The sequence below is a fragment of the Ranitomeya variabilis genome, chromosome 2, assembly GCF_051348905.1.
Source record: "Ranitomeya variabilis isolate aRanVar5 chromosome 2, aRanVar5.hap1, whole genome shotgun sequence".
Lineage (NCBI taxonomy): Eukaryota > Metazoa > Chordata > Amphibia > Anura > Dendrobatidae > Ranitomeya > Ranitomeya variabilis.
In genome coordinates, this window is record NC_135233.1 from 733,039,156 (window position 1) to 733,056,697 (window position 17,542).

At 45.1% G+C, this 17,542-nt stretch overlaps 1 protein-coding gene across 2 annotated transcripts in view; it reads right to left on the minus strand.

Moving 5' to 3' along the window:
• LOC143807719 (uncharacterized) overlaps nt 1-17,542 on the minus strand; it is a 345,126-nt gene that overhangs the window by 66,680 nt on the left and 260,904 nt on the right. For both annotated transcript variants that reach the window (XM_077289578.1, XM_077289579.1), the window contains one exon: nt 1,184-1,351. In XM_077289578.1, the coding sequence (XP_077145693.1) occupies nt 1,184-1,351 (168 nt within the window). The remainder of the gene's footprint in view (nt 1-1,183; nt 1,352-17,542) is intronic.

A 17,542-nucleotide genomic window follows, 5' to 3' on the forward strand; every position in this document is an offset into this window, starting at 1 on the left:
AATTGTTTTATAATGTTTTTTTTTTTCAAATAATATTTTATGGTTTTGACAAACTTCTCAGGATGAATCTATCAAAGCTTTCATACCATTCTCGAGACTTTCAGTTGACAAAGTTGATATTATCACAGGGAATTCTATGGTCACTAATTCTGAATAGGTGACTAACATAATGTGGCACTCAGGCAATCCAAGCAGGAGCTGTTTTTTCTAGTTTAGTTCTGAGACGCAGAAATGGCTGCTATGTAGACCTAAGTTGTTATACTGATCTAAAATGCCCCATACACATTGGATGGCTTTTAGACAAAAGATGCTTTGACTGATCGATGGGCAGACAGCCATCTCAGATGACTCTCCCAATACACAGGACCACTAATTGGGGTAGAGCTTTTGTGTTTTCTATGAGAAAGCCTCTGGCCAACATGTCTAATAAACAACATAGGCTTGGCTGAATGAGTGCTCCTGTGTGCTGAAGAGTCAATTGAGATGGATTATTTCCCCTTAAACAATATGATTGGCAGGCTGAAATCGGACATACCCGATCAACAGCTCCCCGACAATCAGGCTTCCCTATACACATTAGACCGTTGAATGACTTTGTCAATGTCGGATGGTTCGTCTGACATTAATCTAATGTGTATGGAGACCTTAAGTTCTAGCATTATCTTCTAGAAAAGACCAGTAGCGTAAGACAAGGGCATTTCTAAAGGGTGGGAACACGGGGCATTTGCCCTGGGTGCAGCAGGCAGGAGATTACGTCGGGTCGCCTGATTTGGTGGTCTAAGGTGTCTCTCCAGAGGCTGCATTTTGCCACAACCCTGGAGTGGAAATAAGCCATTGTCTAAGCCGGCTGACAAGCTGATGTAACACGCCAGCACACAGCTTTCAATCGCACTTGCGTCTTTCAGATACAAGCACAATTGAAGCCCTTACCGCAGGGACTTCTGGATCAAGGCGATGTCAGGTCATTTGATCATGCTGCTAACGTCACTCTGCTGTGCTGTATAGGCACGGTGAACGTTAGTATGATAAGCGCTGTAATGAAGCTGAAGAAACCGAAAACTTATTGTAATATAATTTATTTAGATCCGCCTCTGACACACGGTTACTCCTCATCTGCATTGATAAAATTCGGGTTAATTACATATACATAACGAAGAACAGATATGGACAATGCTGTGCTCACCTTCAGGGAAACACATGCAGCAAACAAAGTCCTGATTAAGGCCTCATATTCATCCTGCACTTGCTTTTTTATGGTTTCCTTGGAGGACATCATTTCTTCTTCAATATCTTGTAGCCTGGCTCTGAGGGCAGTTATTTCTATGATGAGTTCATAGCTCATATCAGTATTCTAGAAATAATAAAAAATGTCACAATCTGGTGTCATCCAGCAAAAATAAAACGTATCTAACTCTCATCCAAGATTGATAGGGATAGTTGGATATTCTTAAACAAAAGTAGTGGCAAGTTCTATAAAATTCTTTAACATTTTTATTGGTTTTGAACATTGAGAATAAAACCATATAGTCACAATACAAGAGCTCTACAGGAAAATGAAGTACATGGTTTATATAAAGGTACAATGAGAATGAAAACAAATCCTACTCTACTTTAACAATATAAAGCATAGAGGCCCATGACAAGTAATGGGGGATAGAATACAAGAGTAAAGAAAAAGTATAGAAAAAAGGGGAAAAAAGGAAGAGATAGTCAGTTTGAGAATAAGAAAACAGAGGGGGCCTGTGGTATAACCTGATAAACCAAGGCCTCGCTTGTAAGTTGTGGCTGAACATATACAATCTATGATGATCAGATTTTGGTGGACATACCATGAGTATCTGTAAATACCAGTTAGCTTTTCATTGATTAAAAATCAGTCCAGTCCGGAACAAAAGGTCTCTTCCATGTATTAGCAATTGCTTCCTTAGCAGCAAAAACACAGAAGAAATAAGTTTGAATAAGTTTTAACTGGTTGCTTTAAAAAGTAAAAAGACTTTGTAGGGATTTTTAAGGAGGTCAACACAGAAAACAAAAAAAATTAGACCATACACACTAGACCAGAAATGGGTCAGTCTAGGGAATGATCATCAAATATGTAATACAACTTATTGTAAGCCACACCCTCGGAAACAATGGGGGAAGGAACTTGGAATGGTCTTTGCAGCTGGGTTGGAACTAAGTATCACCGAACAAAGATTTTATAGTTGCAGTGTTGATTGAACAACACAAAATATGGGACCAGGCCTAGTCCCATTCTGTGTCCTTTTTAGTTATCTACAGGTCTCCCATTTAGGTATATAGTTATAGGAGGTATTAGAGGTGTTATTAATGGGAGATGAATAGAAGCAATTCAGCAAGCCATAATAAGGGGAGTTTAAACATATAGACTCAACATTTGACAAAGGTTGTCAAGTTTGGGTCATAATGGATGAAGAGACTCCAGATCCAGTGGTTGAGCTCTAGGTACCTGGATCGGGAATTACACAGGACCTTGAGAGCTAGGACCACAGAATCAGCTGACACCCGGTGAAGCAAGCTGGCAGCAAGGAGGGTCAACACTAAGAGGTCACATTAGAAACAAAATCAAAAGCAAGCGGGTGGTAGAATAGAGGCCGAGGTCAGAGAATGGACAAATCGGTATGACACCACAGGAGCACAGAACAGACCTTTAGACCATATAAGTAGAACTATTGACTGGCAGTGGATGTTAGGGTGTCAGGGGTTTAAACAGCTGACAGTTCCACTGAGGGCTCTCAGGCAGGAACCCCCACAGCTCCCTGATTAAGTGGCATCAAAAGTCCCAGTAAAAAAAAAATGGACTGTTACTCTCATGCTTTGACAGCAAAAAAAGCACCGCTGCCCAGTGGCTAAAGCAGAAATGCAAACATGCAACCTGTAAAACTAGAAATGAGCTTCTAAAAATCTTTGACTTTAGACTAAGAGGGTTGTGAAAGTACAATAGTTTACGGCTATAATTTGGTTCACACCCCAACAGTCATTATTTCAATAATAAGCTCCTCTAAATTTTATGTGTTGTAAAGGAATGTATATTTCCTTTCTATTCTTGTTAGACATGATTTAGGCTCCGAAGCACGTTTGATCTATTCCGGAAGAGCTAGCTTCAACCTTACAAGTAGTCTTCTTGGTACAGACGGAAAAGGTTTCAGAGTTGGAATAGGAAAGAATAGGGTGGGTTGCCTAATCTTTAGTCCATATATGGTACAGTATTAGGACAAGGTTAATAATTTTGTAATTGCACCTGCAGGAGGTATTATGCTACACTCACAAAGATTGTCTTTTTACTTTTCTTGAGCTACAATATTTACAAGACCAGTGAGTACACGCACTAGAATTTACATTTCTGTGACTCTGAGATGACGATGTCATTTTGCTCCATTTAATTTAATAATTGTCAATGGGGTCACGTTCTACTTAGCTAGACATGATCCAATCTGCCAAGATTCGAATTCGCCATATCACATAGATTTTACCCGGAAATTTCATTTGCATCAAAGTTATTAGTGACAAATTTAATGTTCCTTCTTTTGTGATTTAGCATCTGTCCAGACCCCAGAGAACAAAAGCATAGGTTATAAAAAAATAATACCTAACTACTCACATGTCCAACCTCTTATCTATACGGCTGCACTCGCAATCTGCCATATGGTCCTCCAGCATTTGTTGCACAAAAGCAAATTCATCACATCACGCATATTTCACAGGGAAATTCGATTTTCATCTAAGTTATTGGGGAAAACTGAATGTTCCTTATTATGATCTGGGATCTCGAGACCCCAGAGTATAATAAACATGGTATATACAAAAAATACAAAAATGTGTGCTCATCATTTCCTGTAGCCCTCCATCTGGTCCTCCGTGCTTCGCCTTCCCATTAGGTGCATTCTCTTAAACCTGGTTCACTGTATGCCAGGTGTTCAGGCGCAACCAGACTTCTGATATTACTGTACGCCATGTTGTCACGTTGCCCAAGGTCTAGTCAGCAAACAATTAAGTCATAGGCCTCCTCAATGTCGAAGACCTGGCATTAAGCAAAGGAGGCCGAAGAGGATGTGCATGACAAGGGAAGACAAAAGGAAGAAGTGCGGAGGACCAGATGGCTGCAGGACAGGGCTTGGTATTGTTATGACTACCATTTGTTTAGTTAGTTCTCAGCATAGCAGGTATCTGTTTTTACCTGAAATGTAAAAGTATGTTTATTTTCTGAATTCTAAAGATAAACACAGGCAATCCCTGGTTTGGACTTTGTACATTGTTATCTATGGTTAGCCCATTTCACCTCCCCCACATTATGCAAATCTCACACACTGAACGGGTATCATATATCAGCCAACATTTATTAACAATTAACTTCTTTTTTTCGTTCCTTGGATCAGTCCAGAGGGAAAATTTCATCTTGATAATGTCTTTCATCCTAACTGCGGTACATAGCAAATTTCTCAACTTTAGCTTTAATTCTAATTACAAGAAAAATCTCCATGATACTACAACATCCCCTGTGATAACATTCTGGCACTCAAATATGAGAGCTATTTTAAGAAATAATAGGAAGACTGTAGAAAATATATATATATATATATATATATATATATATATATATATATATATATATATATATATAATGTTTCCCATGATGCAACATTTTAGTCTGCCCTGTGTAGACCTTTCCAACCTTGGATGGAGCTCAATTATGAATTAGAAAGTAAAGACAGAAAGTTTCTGGTCAATTACAATTTCTCTCCTGGTCGATTACAACTTCTCTCCTGGTCGATTACAACTTCTCTCCTGCTCTTGGACTTTACTCTGTTTCTGTACTCATTACACCATGCTAACCAGGTTTGTAGCACAGTGATTAATAAGCGTACTTAGAATTATAGGGCTATAAACACTCATCATATAACCACTCTCACCTATTAGATAATGCTTATTGTATATGTAATAAAAATAAATGTGCAAAATGTAACTCCAGTCTTCATATATATACATAATAACTGCAGTGACTACAAACATTGTATTATGTGTACAGTATATTGTGAAAAAGGGCTATTCCAGTCACTAATCATTTCATAAGCGATCATTTTTGTAGACTTTAAATCAAGTAGTGACTTGCTGTAGTGTTTGCTGCTTTATATAATACAATTTGCTGTGTTCACAAATTTATTTATTATGATTGCCTATATAACACCATCATATTCCACAGCACTTTTCAGAGATTATGAGCACTGCCCCATTGGGACTCACAATTTAATTTTACTATCAGTATGTGTTTGGACTGTTGTAGCAAACTGGAGTACAAGGAGGAAACCCAAGCAAACATACAAACACCTTGCAGATGTTGTCCTTGGTGGGATTTGAACCAAGGACTCCATGTTGCCCATTAGCAGGGAGGGGCATATTTTCCAGGTCTGGTCCCTAGGGAGGCGGGATGCTGGGGGTGGCAATGGCGATAACCAAAAATTGAAATTTCCGCATCCTCCTCCAAATCAGCGTCTTTGTGAGCGAGAGGGCGTGAAGGCAGAGTCGAAACTTCTTCGCATTCATTTGTATTTTCACAAATCTGGACTCATTTCCCAGCGAGAATCAAGCATAATGATGAGGTCATCTCATCACGCTGTAAATGTCACTCCAGGGTGTCGCAGAGAACAAGAGGATGAGAGAGCAACAGCTGGGAGTTAATAAGTTTCACAGAGCCAAAGACAGGGCTTATTAGAGACGCATAGAGGTTCTTAGAATGAAGAGGGAACAGCATGTGGCCTCTGTTTGAGCAGTAAAGTGGGTCTTAGAATGGAGAAGGGGCAGTTTAGGGAGCACTGAGAATGCAGATTGGGCAGAATATTTGGGCTCAGAATGGAGAGGGGGCAGTATAAGGGGCATCCTGTTTGGAGATAGGGTATGTATGGGGGCTCAGAATGGAGAATGGGCAGTTTACGGATGCTCAGCATGGAGAAAGGGCACTATCTGGGACTCGGCAGGTGGGGAGTATTAGGGGTTCTGTATGCAAATATGGCATTATAGGGGGCTATGTATGGCAAATGGACATTATGGGGGGCCCTGTATGGAGAAGGGGCGCTATATGAGTGTCTGTATATAGAGATGAGGCAATATGGGGGGCTTTATGGAGATGGGGCAGTATGAGGTTGCACATATGGAGATGAGGCAGAATTATGAGCTCCATATGGGCAAGTGGCAGAATGGGGGGCTCGCTATGGAGATGGTGCAATATAAGGAGGTCTCTATACAGAGATTGGGCAGTACGAGGGCTCAGTAAAGGAATGGGGTAGTATGGGGGATTTGTATGTAAATGGGGCAGTATGGGGGAATCTGTATGTAAATGGGGCATTATGGGGTGGCTATGTTTGGAGAATGAGCACTATAGAGGTGTCTTGTATAGAGATAGGGCAATATGGGGGACTTTCTGAAGAATGGGCTGTATAGGGGTCAGTATGGAGAATGGGCAGCATGGCAGGGACAGTGTGAAGAGGAGGCTCAGTGCAGAGATTGGGGAGACAGTGTAAAGAGGAGGCTAAGTGTGGCGTGGGGGGGACACTGTTAAAAGTAGGCTCAATATGGTGTGGAGGCAGATAGGATAGGCAGTATGGAGGAAACAGAGTGGAGGTCATAGTTTATAAAGGATGAAGGTGTGGTGGGTGTAACTCAAAGGGAAAGCAGTGTGGTGGTTGTAATTCACAGAGGTGGACAGTGTGTTGGTCATAGTATTTAAGGGGTTACAGTGTGGTGAGAATATTTTTATAGGAGAGGAGTGTGGAGGCCATGCATCATAAGAGGGACAGTATGTGGTCATTTTTGTGTCAGGGAGCACAGTGAGGAGTGACTATTTATTTGGGGGCTCAGTGTAGGGCTTATTTAATGCACATCATGGGTGGTTATTTTTGTTCAGGTAGTATAATTACACTGTTATTTTTAGTGGCACCTTGTCGGGATGTGCTGCAGAAGACCAGAGAAGAGGGAAATCTGCAGAAGCGAGCTCTTGCTGTGAAAAGTCATCACAGCGTTATGACATAGGGTATACGTGAGTTCCGTGACCTGGAAAAAATTCCCCAATCCCCTTAAACAGTCCCCATGACCATCTAAAGAATAAACTTCTATCATACACAAAAACAGACTGAGACATATGTTGGATTTAATTGGCCACAGCAGCCATTTTATTAAATAAAAGATAACATAACTTTTATAACAACCCAGAATAGGAGGGGCGGTCCTCGAAGCCCCAAAATTATAGAACTCAGCCTCCCAAAATTCCACAATGTTCAGCCCAGGATGAGTCTTACCCCCAGCCGTAAAGCACCAGCTCAGGGATAGCTAACACCCAATCCTGGTCCACCGAACCCACCCCCATGCCAGGGGCCCATAAATCCACTTCACGCGGGATAACCGTACCGCGCCTTGTTAAATTCTCTTATGGGGGGTCCAGGACCTCTCAAGATCCCCCCCCCCATTGAACCACCATTTACCATTTCCACCGACTTCGAGGACCTCCACCCCCGCCAAACTGCCGTGACAATAACCTAACAGCATTCACAGAACAAAATAAATACACTTAAACGTCTCTTAAAACAGAACCCGAAGCCTCATGGGCGACTTCCCCCCCCCCATTACCCTAATCAAAAGGGAGGGTGGGCGGGAGATTCCACACTTGTCACGCAGGCACCTAAAATGGATGCCTGCTTGAGGAGCGTGCCCCTTTTTATGTGCCCCCTCCCTGCAGTCCCCTGGTTCCACCCCCTTCATTCAAAAAATGCCCCTTAAGCCACCCCTTCAAATTCCAGTTAACCCTTACCACTGTACCCCCTCTAAACTGCTCCAGCTCCCCAGGTCCCACGTAACCCCGTCATGGCGGCCTCCCCTTAAGTGCCGTGGGCCCCCCAGTACGGCCTTTCTTGACATAGGGTATACGTGAGTTCCGTGACCTGGAAAAAATTCCCCAATCCCCTTAAACAGTCCCCATGACCATCTAAAGAATAAACTTCTATCATACACAAAAACAGACTGAGACATATGTTGGATTTAATTGGCCACAGCAGCCATTTTATTAAATAAAAGATAACATAACTTTTATAACAACCCAGAATAGGAGGGGCGGTCCTCGAAGCCCCAAAATTATAGAACTCAGCCTCCCAAAATTCCACAATGTTCAGCCCAGGATGAGTCTTACCCCCAGCCGTAAAGCACCAGCTCAGGGATAGCTAACACCCAATCCTGGTCCACCGAACCCACCCCCATGCCAGGGGCCCATAAATCCACTTCACGCGGGATAACCGTACCGCGCCTTGTTAAATTCTCTTATGGGGGGTCCAGGACCTCTCAAGATCCCCCCCCCATTGAACCACCATTTACCATTTCCACCGACTTCGAGGACCTCCACCCCCGCCAAGAACACGAATGGCCTGACACCTTAGCCATTCATGTCCCTCCACACCTTCAAGCTTAATTCAATGCCACTGCGGATGGCCAAACACCACATATCATTTCCCACCGCGTTCAGGTGTACTCCATCAGCTCTCCAGTAAGCTCCTTGACCCGATTCCAAGTCCACATGTCTCACGGCCAACGCGCCATTCCTCACCATAAACCGAGATATGGCCCTGTTTATTTTGATCCGAGCCCTATTCACCCCCTCAAGGGACCTAGCACCTCGCCAACTTTTACGTGGAATGATGTCAGACCACACCAAAAGCACCTTTGGAAACATGACCCAGAACCTCAGGATATCAAATTTAATATCCTTAATCAGCTCCCTACAAGACCGTTTAGCCAAATCATTTCCCCCTAGGTGAATCACCACAATCTCCGGCACTCTATCCAGTCTAACAAAACAATGGAATTCCGGTAACCATTCCTTCCACACCATCCCCCTTTTACCGATCCATCGCAATGTCACTGTGTCTCGAGAAAGACCCAATTGACGACCGTCTGGACGAACAGCAGCACGCAACGCAGCCCACACCACATACGAGTGCCCCATGATCCAGACGAGCACCGGATCAGCCCCTGCAACCAAGAAAGAAAATCAACAAACAATTAACTTACCACAACCCCTAATTCACAATAGGTTTGGGTGAACATACGACCGGAATCTTGAAGATTCCCACCTCCCAATTCTCCGAACCACCTCCTCACCAAGGCCCAACCTAGCAGCTTCGGTCGCTGCCCCGATCCTGAACGAGTGACCGCTATATTGTGCTGCAGATAAGCCCGCTGCGGCCAAACATTTCCTAAATACCTAAATAAACTGAAAACGGGACAAGAAAGACCCATTTTCGTGCACCAAGAATGGCTCATCTAACACACCGCCCTTTGCCATGTACTCCTTCACGGATGCCACCGGGCACACTGGGGATCCTTCAACATTGAACAGCACCACTTTGCACCCTTTCCCGTACACGTCCGTTTTAGAGGCTTTAACAAACACCACAACCTTGTTCCCTTCAACATCAACGTTTTCTCTCAACAAAGTACCTTTTTTACTAACGGACAGGCTAACCAACTCACCTAACCGAAATGCCCCGAAGAAAGCCAAAGAGAAGGCTACCCGGAACCAAACCACTTCCCATTCAGAAAAACACACCTCCTGCAACTTCCGACCAATGGCTGAAAGCACCTCATAAGACACGGGTCGCCGCCCGTCCGAAGCCTTCCAACCTTTCTTCCAACCCCAAACAACTTGCCGAACCAAAAAGGATTTCGTTATGTCCTTACATCCCCTGCATTTAAGGTTGAAGGCTAGCCCCGCCAAAAACTTATTCAAACGTGTAACCGACCAACCTGCCTCCCAATGATGACCGAGGAATAACAACAAACCATACTCCTCCTCTATATCCTGATCCAGACTTGACAACCAGGATTCCCACAGGCTCCACGACTGATTATAATGAGACCAAGATGAATCCGCGAGCGATTTGGTAAATAACTCCGTTACAGCCCTCGCGGCAGGTTCCATAATTCCACCGGACACTCCAGACCCACGCTCTCCGCCTGTGGTGCCAAATCCCGGAAAAGCTGCCACTGAAATTGAGAAAGAGCAACAACTATTGGATCAGGCGCTGACAAGTCTACTTCAGATACAATCCAAGAATTAAACTTAAGACCCAGAAAAACCACGTGCTGCAAGACCTTCACTACTGCAGGGGTAACTGCTGACAACGAGTTTACCGCCGTCACTGTTCCTACATGCTCGCAATGAAAAGAAATTTTCAAATTCCTCAACTTGTCGCCCCACAGGGCCAACGCAACTACCCTGGGGAACAAATGCAGCAGTAACCGATTGTTTGTCAACCCTTCCACTTTCCATTCATCTGGCCAGGCCGCTGCCGACCAGCTACCCTGAAAGAACAGACCAAAGCCGCTCAGTTCAATGACATGAATCAAAATGCCCAAGGAGGCGGCATCTGCCACAGGCTGAATCCACAGAGATCTGCCATTGTACTCGTCAAGAAAAGCCGCCCACACCTTCAAATCATCCCGGAACTCTTTCTTTATCCTGATGAAATGCAAAGGGGACTTCACCCCTACCGTTGCCAAGGATAAGCGGCGGCAAAACGCTCGACCCATCGGCATGATCCTACATGCAAAGTTTAGTTTCCCTAACAATGATTGCAAACTGCGCAAATTTATCTTCTTCAAACCAATCGCATTAACCACATCCTGACGCAACGCGGTAAGCTTATCTGCAGGTAGCCTACACTCCATCGCTACCGTGTCAATTTCAATGCCTAGGAAGCTCAACACTGTCACCGGACCAACTGTTTTGTCCTCCGCCAAAGGCACACCGAAGTTTTTTGCCACACTCTCCATTGTGTGCAACAAAATCGAACAATCTGCTGATTCCGCTGGCCCTATAAACAAAAAGTCGTCTAGGTAATGCGAACATGAGCGAATCCCAGACACATCTTTCACCACCCATTCTAGAAACGTGCTGAAGACCTCAAAGTAAGCGCATGAAATTGAGCAACCCATTGGAAGGCAACGATCAACAAAGAAGCCGCCATCCCAAAAACAACCTAATAAGTGCAAACTGTCGGGATGAACAGGCAACAAGCGAAAGGCCGCTTCAATGTCGGTCTTCGCCAACTTAGCCCCCTTTCCACATGCTCGAACCCACTCCATCGCTGAATCGAATGATAAATACGACACCGAACTCAACTTGGGATCAATACCATCATTGACCGAAGATCCCTTCGGAAACGATAGGTGATGGATTAACCTAAATTTATTAGGTTCCTTCTTAGGGACCACACCAAGAGGTGACACCCTCAGGTTTGCAATCGGGGGGGGGGGCGACAAACGGGCCTGCCATTCTTCCCAGAGCAACTTCCTTATTCAACTTATCTGACACAACTTCCGGGAATTGTAACGCCGATTTCAAATTTATTTTTTTTTTAAACTAACGTCCTGCTCAACACAAGGAATTTTGAAACCTTCCTTAAAACCGTCGCGCAATAAAACCGCAGCTGACCTATCAGGGTATCTACTTAGAAAGGCCTCCATCACGACCCACTGCACTGGAGTCACCCCTTTTTTCAGCTGACTCTCCAGCTTTTTGTCTGTTACCTCTGAAACATTTTGAGGCACTATGCACCCCCCCGCACGATGAACACTCGTGCCTAAATTTGCACTTACTCCCAAATCTGCATACCCCATCATTGAAGGCGAAACACAGTCCCTTCTGCAAAGCCGCCGAGTGTCCTGACTGTCCCGAACTCCCGGCGCCCCCTTGAAAAGGCTGGCTGGTCTGACCTAAACGGGCTGGGACCATAACTCTCATCCACAACGCTATGTCCTTGTGATCCCACCTGATATTTGGCCTAAAGGCTTTCCGCTGACGAAACTGTTCGTCATAGCGTAGCCATCCCTGTCCCCCATAGGTCCTGTAAGCCTCCCCTATGGCATCTAAGTAACAGAATAACGCCGAGCAATTTTCCGGGGCCTTTTCCCCAATTACGCTAGCCATAATAGCGAAAGCTTGCAGCCAATTAGAAAATGATCTGGGAATCAGCCTAAATCTCCGTTTTTCCTCATCTTCTTTTTTGGAGTCCTCCCTTCTAAGTCTATCCAAGTTAAATCTCTCTAGGGGTAAAAGTGAAAATATTTCTATGTACTCCCCTTTCCAGATTTTTTCTCTAACTTCTTGCTTTAAGTGTGCCCCTAACGGGCCCTCAAAGCAGACATAGACCTCCCCCTTTGCTGCATCATCCAGTCGCGGGACGTCCTCCTTTTCCTTATCCTGCAAAGCTCCTTCACCTGACCCATCAATCAATGACCCGGGCCCTACGGATAACGCCGGTGCTGCTCCGCTATTCTCCCTTGATGAGCCCTCAGTATTTGACGCAGGACCCGCGCTGCTGGACGTACCCGTAATCTCGGTCACCTCTCTAGACCCCTCAAGCGATCCCGTATTACCTAACCAAGCCGCTGACGGCAAAGACCCTCTGCTAAGCCCGGACCCCCACAAGCCCGCTAACTCCCCTAAACCTCTAAGGATTAAACCCATACCCCCACTAGCAACTCCCGGGGTAATATCAGTATTCCTAGCTTCAGGGAAAACTAAGCCTGGCATATTAACCATAGGGAAAATGTTCTCACCTAGCTGCCTGGGTGCTGTGAGCCCAGCAGCCGAAGATCCAGCTCCCAGCCGAAGGTGTCCTGGATCCAGTCCGGCTTGATCTGCGATGTTGACCGCCGAGCTCCTGGCGGCCATATCCGTGTACTGGCGACCCGATGATGCCGACGACTGCCCTGGCGCTGCGGATGGGGAATAGGCCGAGCCAGCATCCTGCCGCCCGCTGGAAGATGTGTGGCTCCTTGCCACGGATACGTCCCTTGTACTGCCTCCCGAAGCGACGGAATGTCGCCTGCCTGAAACTGGAAAATCCCGGCCATCACCAGCAGAGGGCGCTGATCCAGGAAAATCCCGTCCACTACCAGCAGAGGGCGCTGATCTAGGAAAATCCCGGCCATCAGCAGCAGAGGGCGCAGATCCCATCACATCCTGGCCACCACCAGCAGAGGGCGCAGCTGTGCTGTAAGCTCCGGAACTGTGCGCTGCAGAGGGCCGCACGCTGATGCCAGGGCCAGCCGACTGCCGCCCGCATTGTCCCCGTCGCTGAGGGGCCACCGCACCCGGCCCCCGCTTCCTCGGCTGTCTCTGCCTCCCACGCTGAGCGGCGCCAGCGGACATGCTGGCGGCCGCCGCTCCGGCTCCTGTCGTACCTTGCCGCCCGGACACAGAAGGAGGGGAGGAAGGATCCGCCCCCCGTTGTAGGCCCCGCCGTACTGGAGGATTCCTCCCGGCGCTGCGCTGTGAGGTGGAGGGGACAGCGCTGCTTACCGGAGGGTCCCTGGAGGGGCTCCTATTTCGGCGCCGGGCCCTGGGGATCACGTCAGGGCTTAGGCGCGCCGGAGGCCTGGACCTCCGCGGCCGGCGCCCGACCTGCTGTGCCTGCGATGGAGCATCCGATGTCCCCTGGAGAAGGCTGTTGACAGAAGCATTCAGCCAATCTGTCCCCTGGGAGCTGGCTGCCGCCCGGAGACGCTGGAGGATTGCTTCAATTTCCATGCTGGTAAGTGTGACAGAGATTCCACACTTGTCACGCAGGCACCTAAAATGGATGCCTGCTTGAGGAGCGTGCCCCTTTTTATGTGCCCCCTCCCTGCAGTCCCCTGGTTCCACCCCCTTCATTCAAAAAATGCCCCTTAAGCCACCCCTTCAAATTCCAGTTAACCCTTACCACTGTACCCCCTCTAAACTGCTCCAGCTCCCCAGGTCCCACGTAACCCCGTCATGGCGGCCTCCCCTTAAGTGCCGTGGGCCCCCCAGTACGGCCTTTCTGGACCAGAGGAAGAAGAAAAGGATGAGAAAAACCACATTCAGAGAAGATGTCACCTATAAGTTACCTAGAACTAAGGGTGCATTGGCCAATTCCAGCCTATAAAATCACGTTGATCTGCGATATGAAGCCAATTGGCAGTTGTTTAATAGACTGTGACCGCTTTTCATGTGCGCAGAACAATTGTTCACATAATCATTTTGTTCGGCCAGTAAAGCATTGTTTTCAGCAGTGCATGTTTACACGGAACGATGTACTGCCAAGAAGGATGATATTTAAGCAAGTTTAAAAATAATTTTGATGCATGTTTTTATGGTTTAGGTTCATTAATTATGTGCAGGTTTGTGGGGATCTAATAAATGGATCCCCCACCAATCTTCTCAGAATTATTGGGCCAAAAACATAAAATATCGCCTGAAGGTTTAGTACTCTTTGAAGTGCATTAACACTGCGACCAATAGTCGTGCAAAAGACCTGTTAGAAAAGTGCAGCTATGGAGTCAGGAGAGCACACTGTGCAGAGCAGATGAAGTAGAAAATTATAGATCTGGATTTGCACCAATCTAGTCACAATTAATGGGCTTAAAACATATATTTCTCAAAAGTTACTCTCTAAAAGTTTAAGAGTGCTACTGCCTGTGTCTCATCAGTACTGTGATTCCTATGTGGTCCACAGTCTGATGATGGCTGAGGAGAACAAAAACTCCCATCACATCCTTAGCATTGTTAAGGACATATTGGAAGTGGAAGTTTCATAGGATACATTTGTATTTTCTGAGGTCTAACCTGACATTGCAGTTGATTGTCGCACTAAACTTGGTGCTATAGTCAAGTACCGATGAAGATCAGGTGATGTAATCATGTACTGATGAAGGTTTCGATTATGTATTCATGTACTAATGAAGGTTCTTGTGATGTATTAGATACTAATGAAGGTTCTGCTGATGTATTCATGTATTAATGGTGGTTTTGGTGATGGAGTCATGTACAGACAGTAGTTCTGGTGACATAGTTGTGTACTGATGGTAGAAATGTAGTCATGTACATGTAGTATTAGATTTGATACTAACTAATTATAGGGTCAGTGTGTGTTGGGCAAAAAATACAGCAGTCTGAATGAAGCTATATATGTAAGCCAAACAAGCTTTTGACAAACGCCCCCATACACTTTAGACAGCTGTCCCGATTATCCTGTAAGCTGCTCCCACCTGACTCTCCCATATACAGTTGCGCTCACTCTGCTGAGCGCGCCTGTGCTCTGTATGAGACAGCCTCTCCTAGACATCTTATTACTTAGAGAACAAAAGGCTCTACAGTCCAATATCAGACACATTTGAACCTTATATCCCAAAACAATCATCAGTCAGGTGCACACATACACATTAGACTGTTTGCTGAATCGGTCAATTTTTGTGGGTTCGGACAATTTTAATCTATTGTGCATGGGTGCCTTAACTTTCAAAGGGTATGTGCACTTTAAGGGTATATGCATATGATTTCTTTTAAATGCCTGTGAACCCTTAAAGTTATTTACACAGAAGATGCTTCAGGACATGCTGGAGTCTTTTGTCCTAAAGTGCCTTTTTTAAATTCTTTTCAATCGTTTTTTCCGTCCTTTGGCCCCCAGTTTTTTTTTATTTCAAGTGTATTCAATAAACTGAAGAATAGTCAGTTTTTCTTTTAACAGGTTTGAGTCTTTGGAAACCCAAAGCTGACAAAAGAAACTCAAAAGACTGAACATATGAACAGCAAACTACTAACTGCTTTATTAATTATTTCTACAACATCCTCTTTGATGGTGATTCGTTTGAGAATTCTAGTGCATGCTGGGAAACTCAAACGAAGCGTCATCGGGGGGGAGATTTTGTGGTCACTGCCGTAGCCTCTGTACCCTCCCTGAAATGAATCATCAATTTTCACTTCCGACAGATGCTCAGTAGGACCTCGTCACTATGCACAGTTCTTCTCATTGCACAATGACAATACTCTCTCGCTGTTTCTAATCAGAAGTGACAAGATGGCAACAGAGCGCACTGTCATTGCCAAGGCTGCCACCAGGAATTTTAGGGCCCCATACTGGCAACATTTTCGGGCCCACTTGAGACTCCGACCAGGCTCCACCCCAACTCTGCCTCTATCCCTCAAACTTTGCACAGTCCCACCGCCCATTCTAGGAAAAACTACACTTCTGTTCAACGTACTCATCAATCACACATTAACAGTTCCCATTGAACACCAGATCACATACACAGTCATCAGCTTTTGTTTTGGCCAATAGATTTTTTAAGCCGCTACCAAGACAGGATTGACTCTTTTGGCTGGGCCCTGGTTGACTCTAACCTATTAAACATTTGTTAAAATATCCTATACTCTTTTTAGGTATATTTTTATTTATTTTTCTTTCAGGGAATGTATCACATTCATTTTTTAATGAACTATACCGTGACACCAGGGCCAGACCACATATTACCAGCACATATTGACCGAATAGAACCACATACAAGGGAAAAATACTGCTACACCATGACCAGAACACATATTAGCACCACATAGTAACCGAATAATACCACATACAAGGGACAAATACCGCCACAACATATGAAGACCACATATTACTACCACATAGTGATCGAATAATACCACATACAAGGGACAAATACTGTCACACCATGACCAGACAACATATTATCACCAAATACTACAATACTGATCATTAATAAAAAAAAACCACAATACTAATATTACCATAAGTGTTAGTACACACAGGAGCTCTGTACATAGTATACAGTGTATAGTGTCAGTGTACAGGTAAGACACTGACTCACCAGTGATGTCTCTAGTTGAAGTCCTTCATCTTCATACAGCACAGACTGCCATCACTTTTTCCAGCCAGGTTTCATCTCTGCAGAAAATTGCGGTTATCTAGATCACATTCCTCAATCTTTACCTAACTTCAATACTATGTCAGATGAAGAGAAAAAGCGACAGTGTCGCTAGCACAGTAAAAGGACCTCCCAACCCCACTGAAAACAGTATCCTCAAAAATAAATTACATCAGAGCAGTAATAATATCCCTTAATTAGCCCTTAGAGTAATAATGTCCCACATCCTGCTTCCATATGTATTCCATTCTGGCCCCAATGTGTCTCATTCCAGGCCCCTTGTGTCTCATTCCTGGACCAAAATGTTCTCCAATTCCTGGCCCCATATGTTTGTCCATTCTTGGCCCCATATGTTCTCCCATTCCTGGATCCATATGTTCTCCAATCACTGGCCCATGTGTCTCCATTCTGCCCCCATGTGTCTCCATTCTGCCCCCATGTCTCTCTATACTGCCCCCCATGCTCTCCATATTGCCACATGTCTCTCCATTCTGCCCCATGTGACTCCATCCTGTCCTATCGCTCTCCATTCTTCTCCCATGTCTCTCCATTCTACCCCCATGTCTCTCTATTCTGCCCCCATGTCTCCCCATACTTTCCCTATGTGTCTCCATACTGCCCCCATAGTGTGGCTTTACAAAAGTAAAAAAAAAGCTTCTTCTTACCTGACCGCGGTCCATTGGATTTCTCTCATCAGCTGCCAGCCTGTGATTGGCTGGCAGCTGTTAACTATTATTGTTATGTCCCATGAATGAGACATTTTACAGACTGTCCTGTACATTTACATGCTGTATTGCAG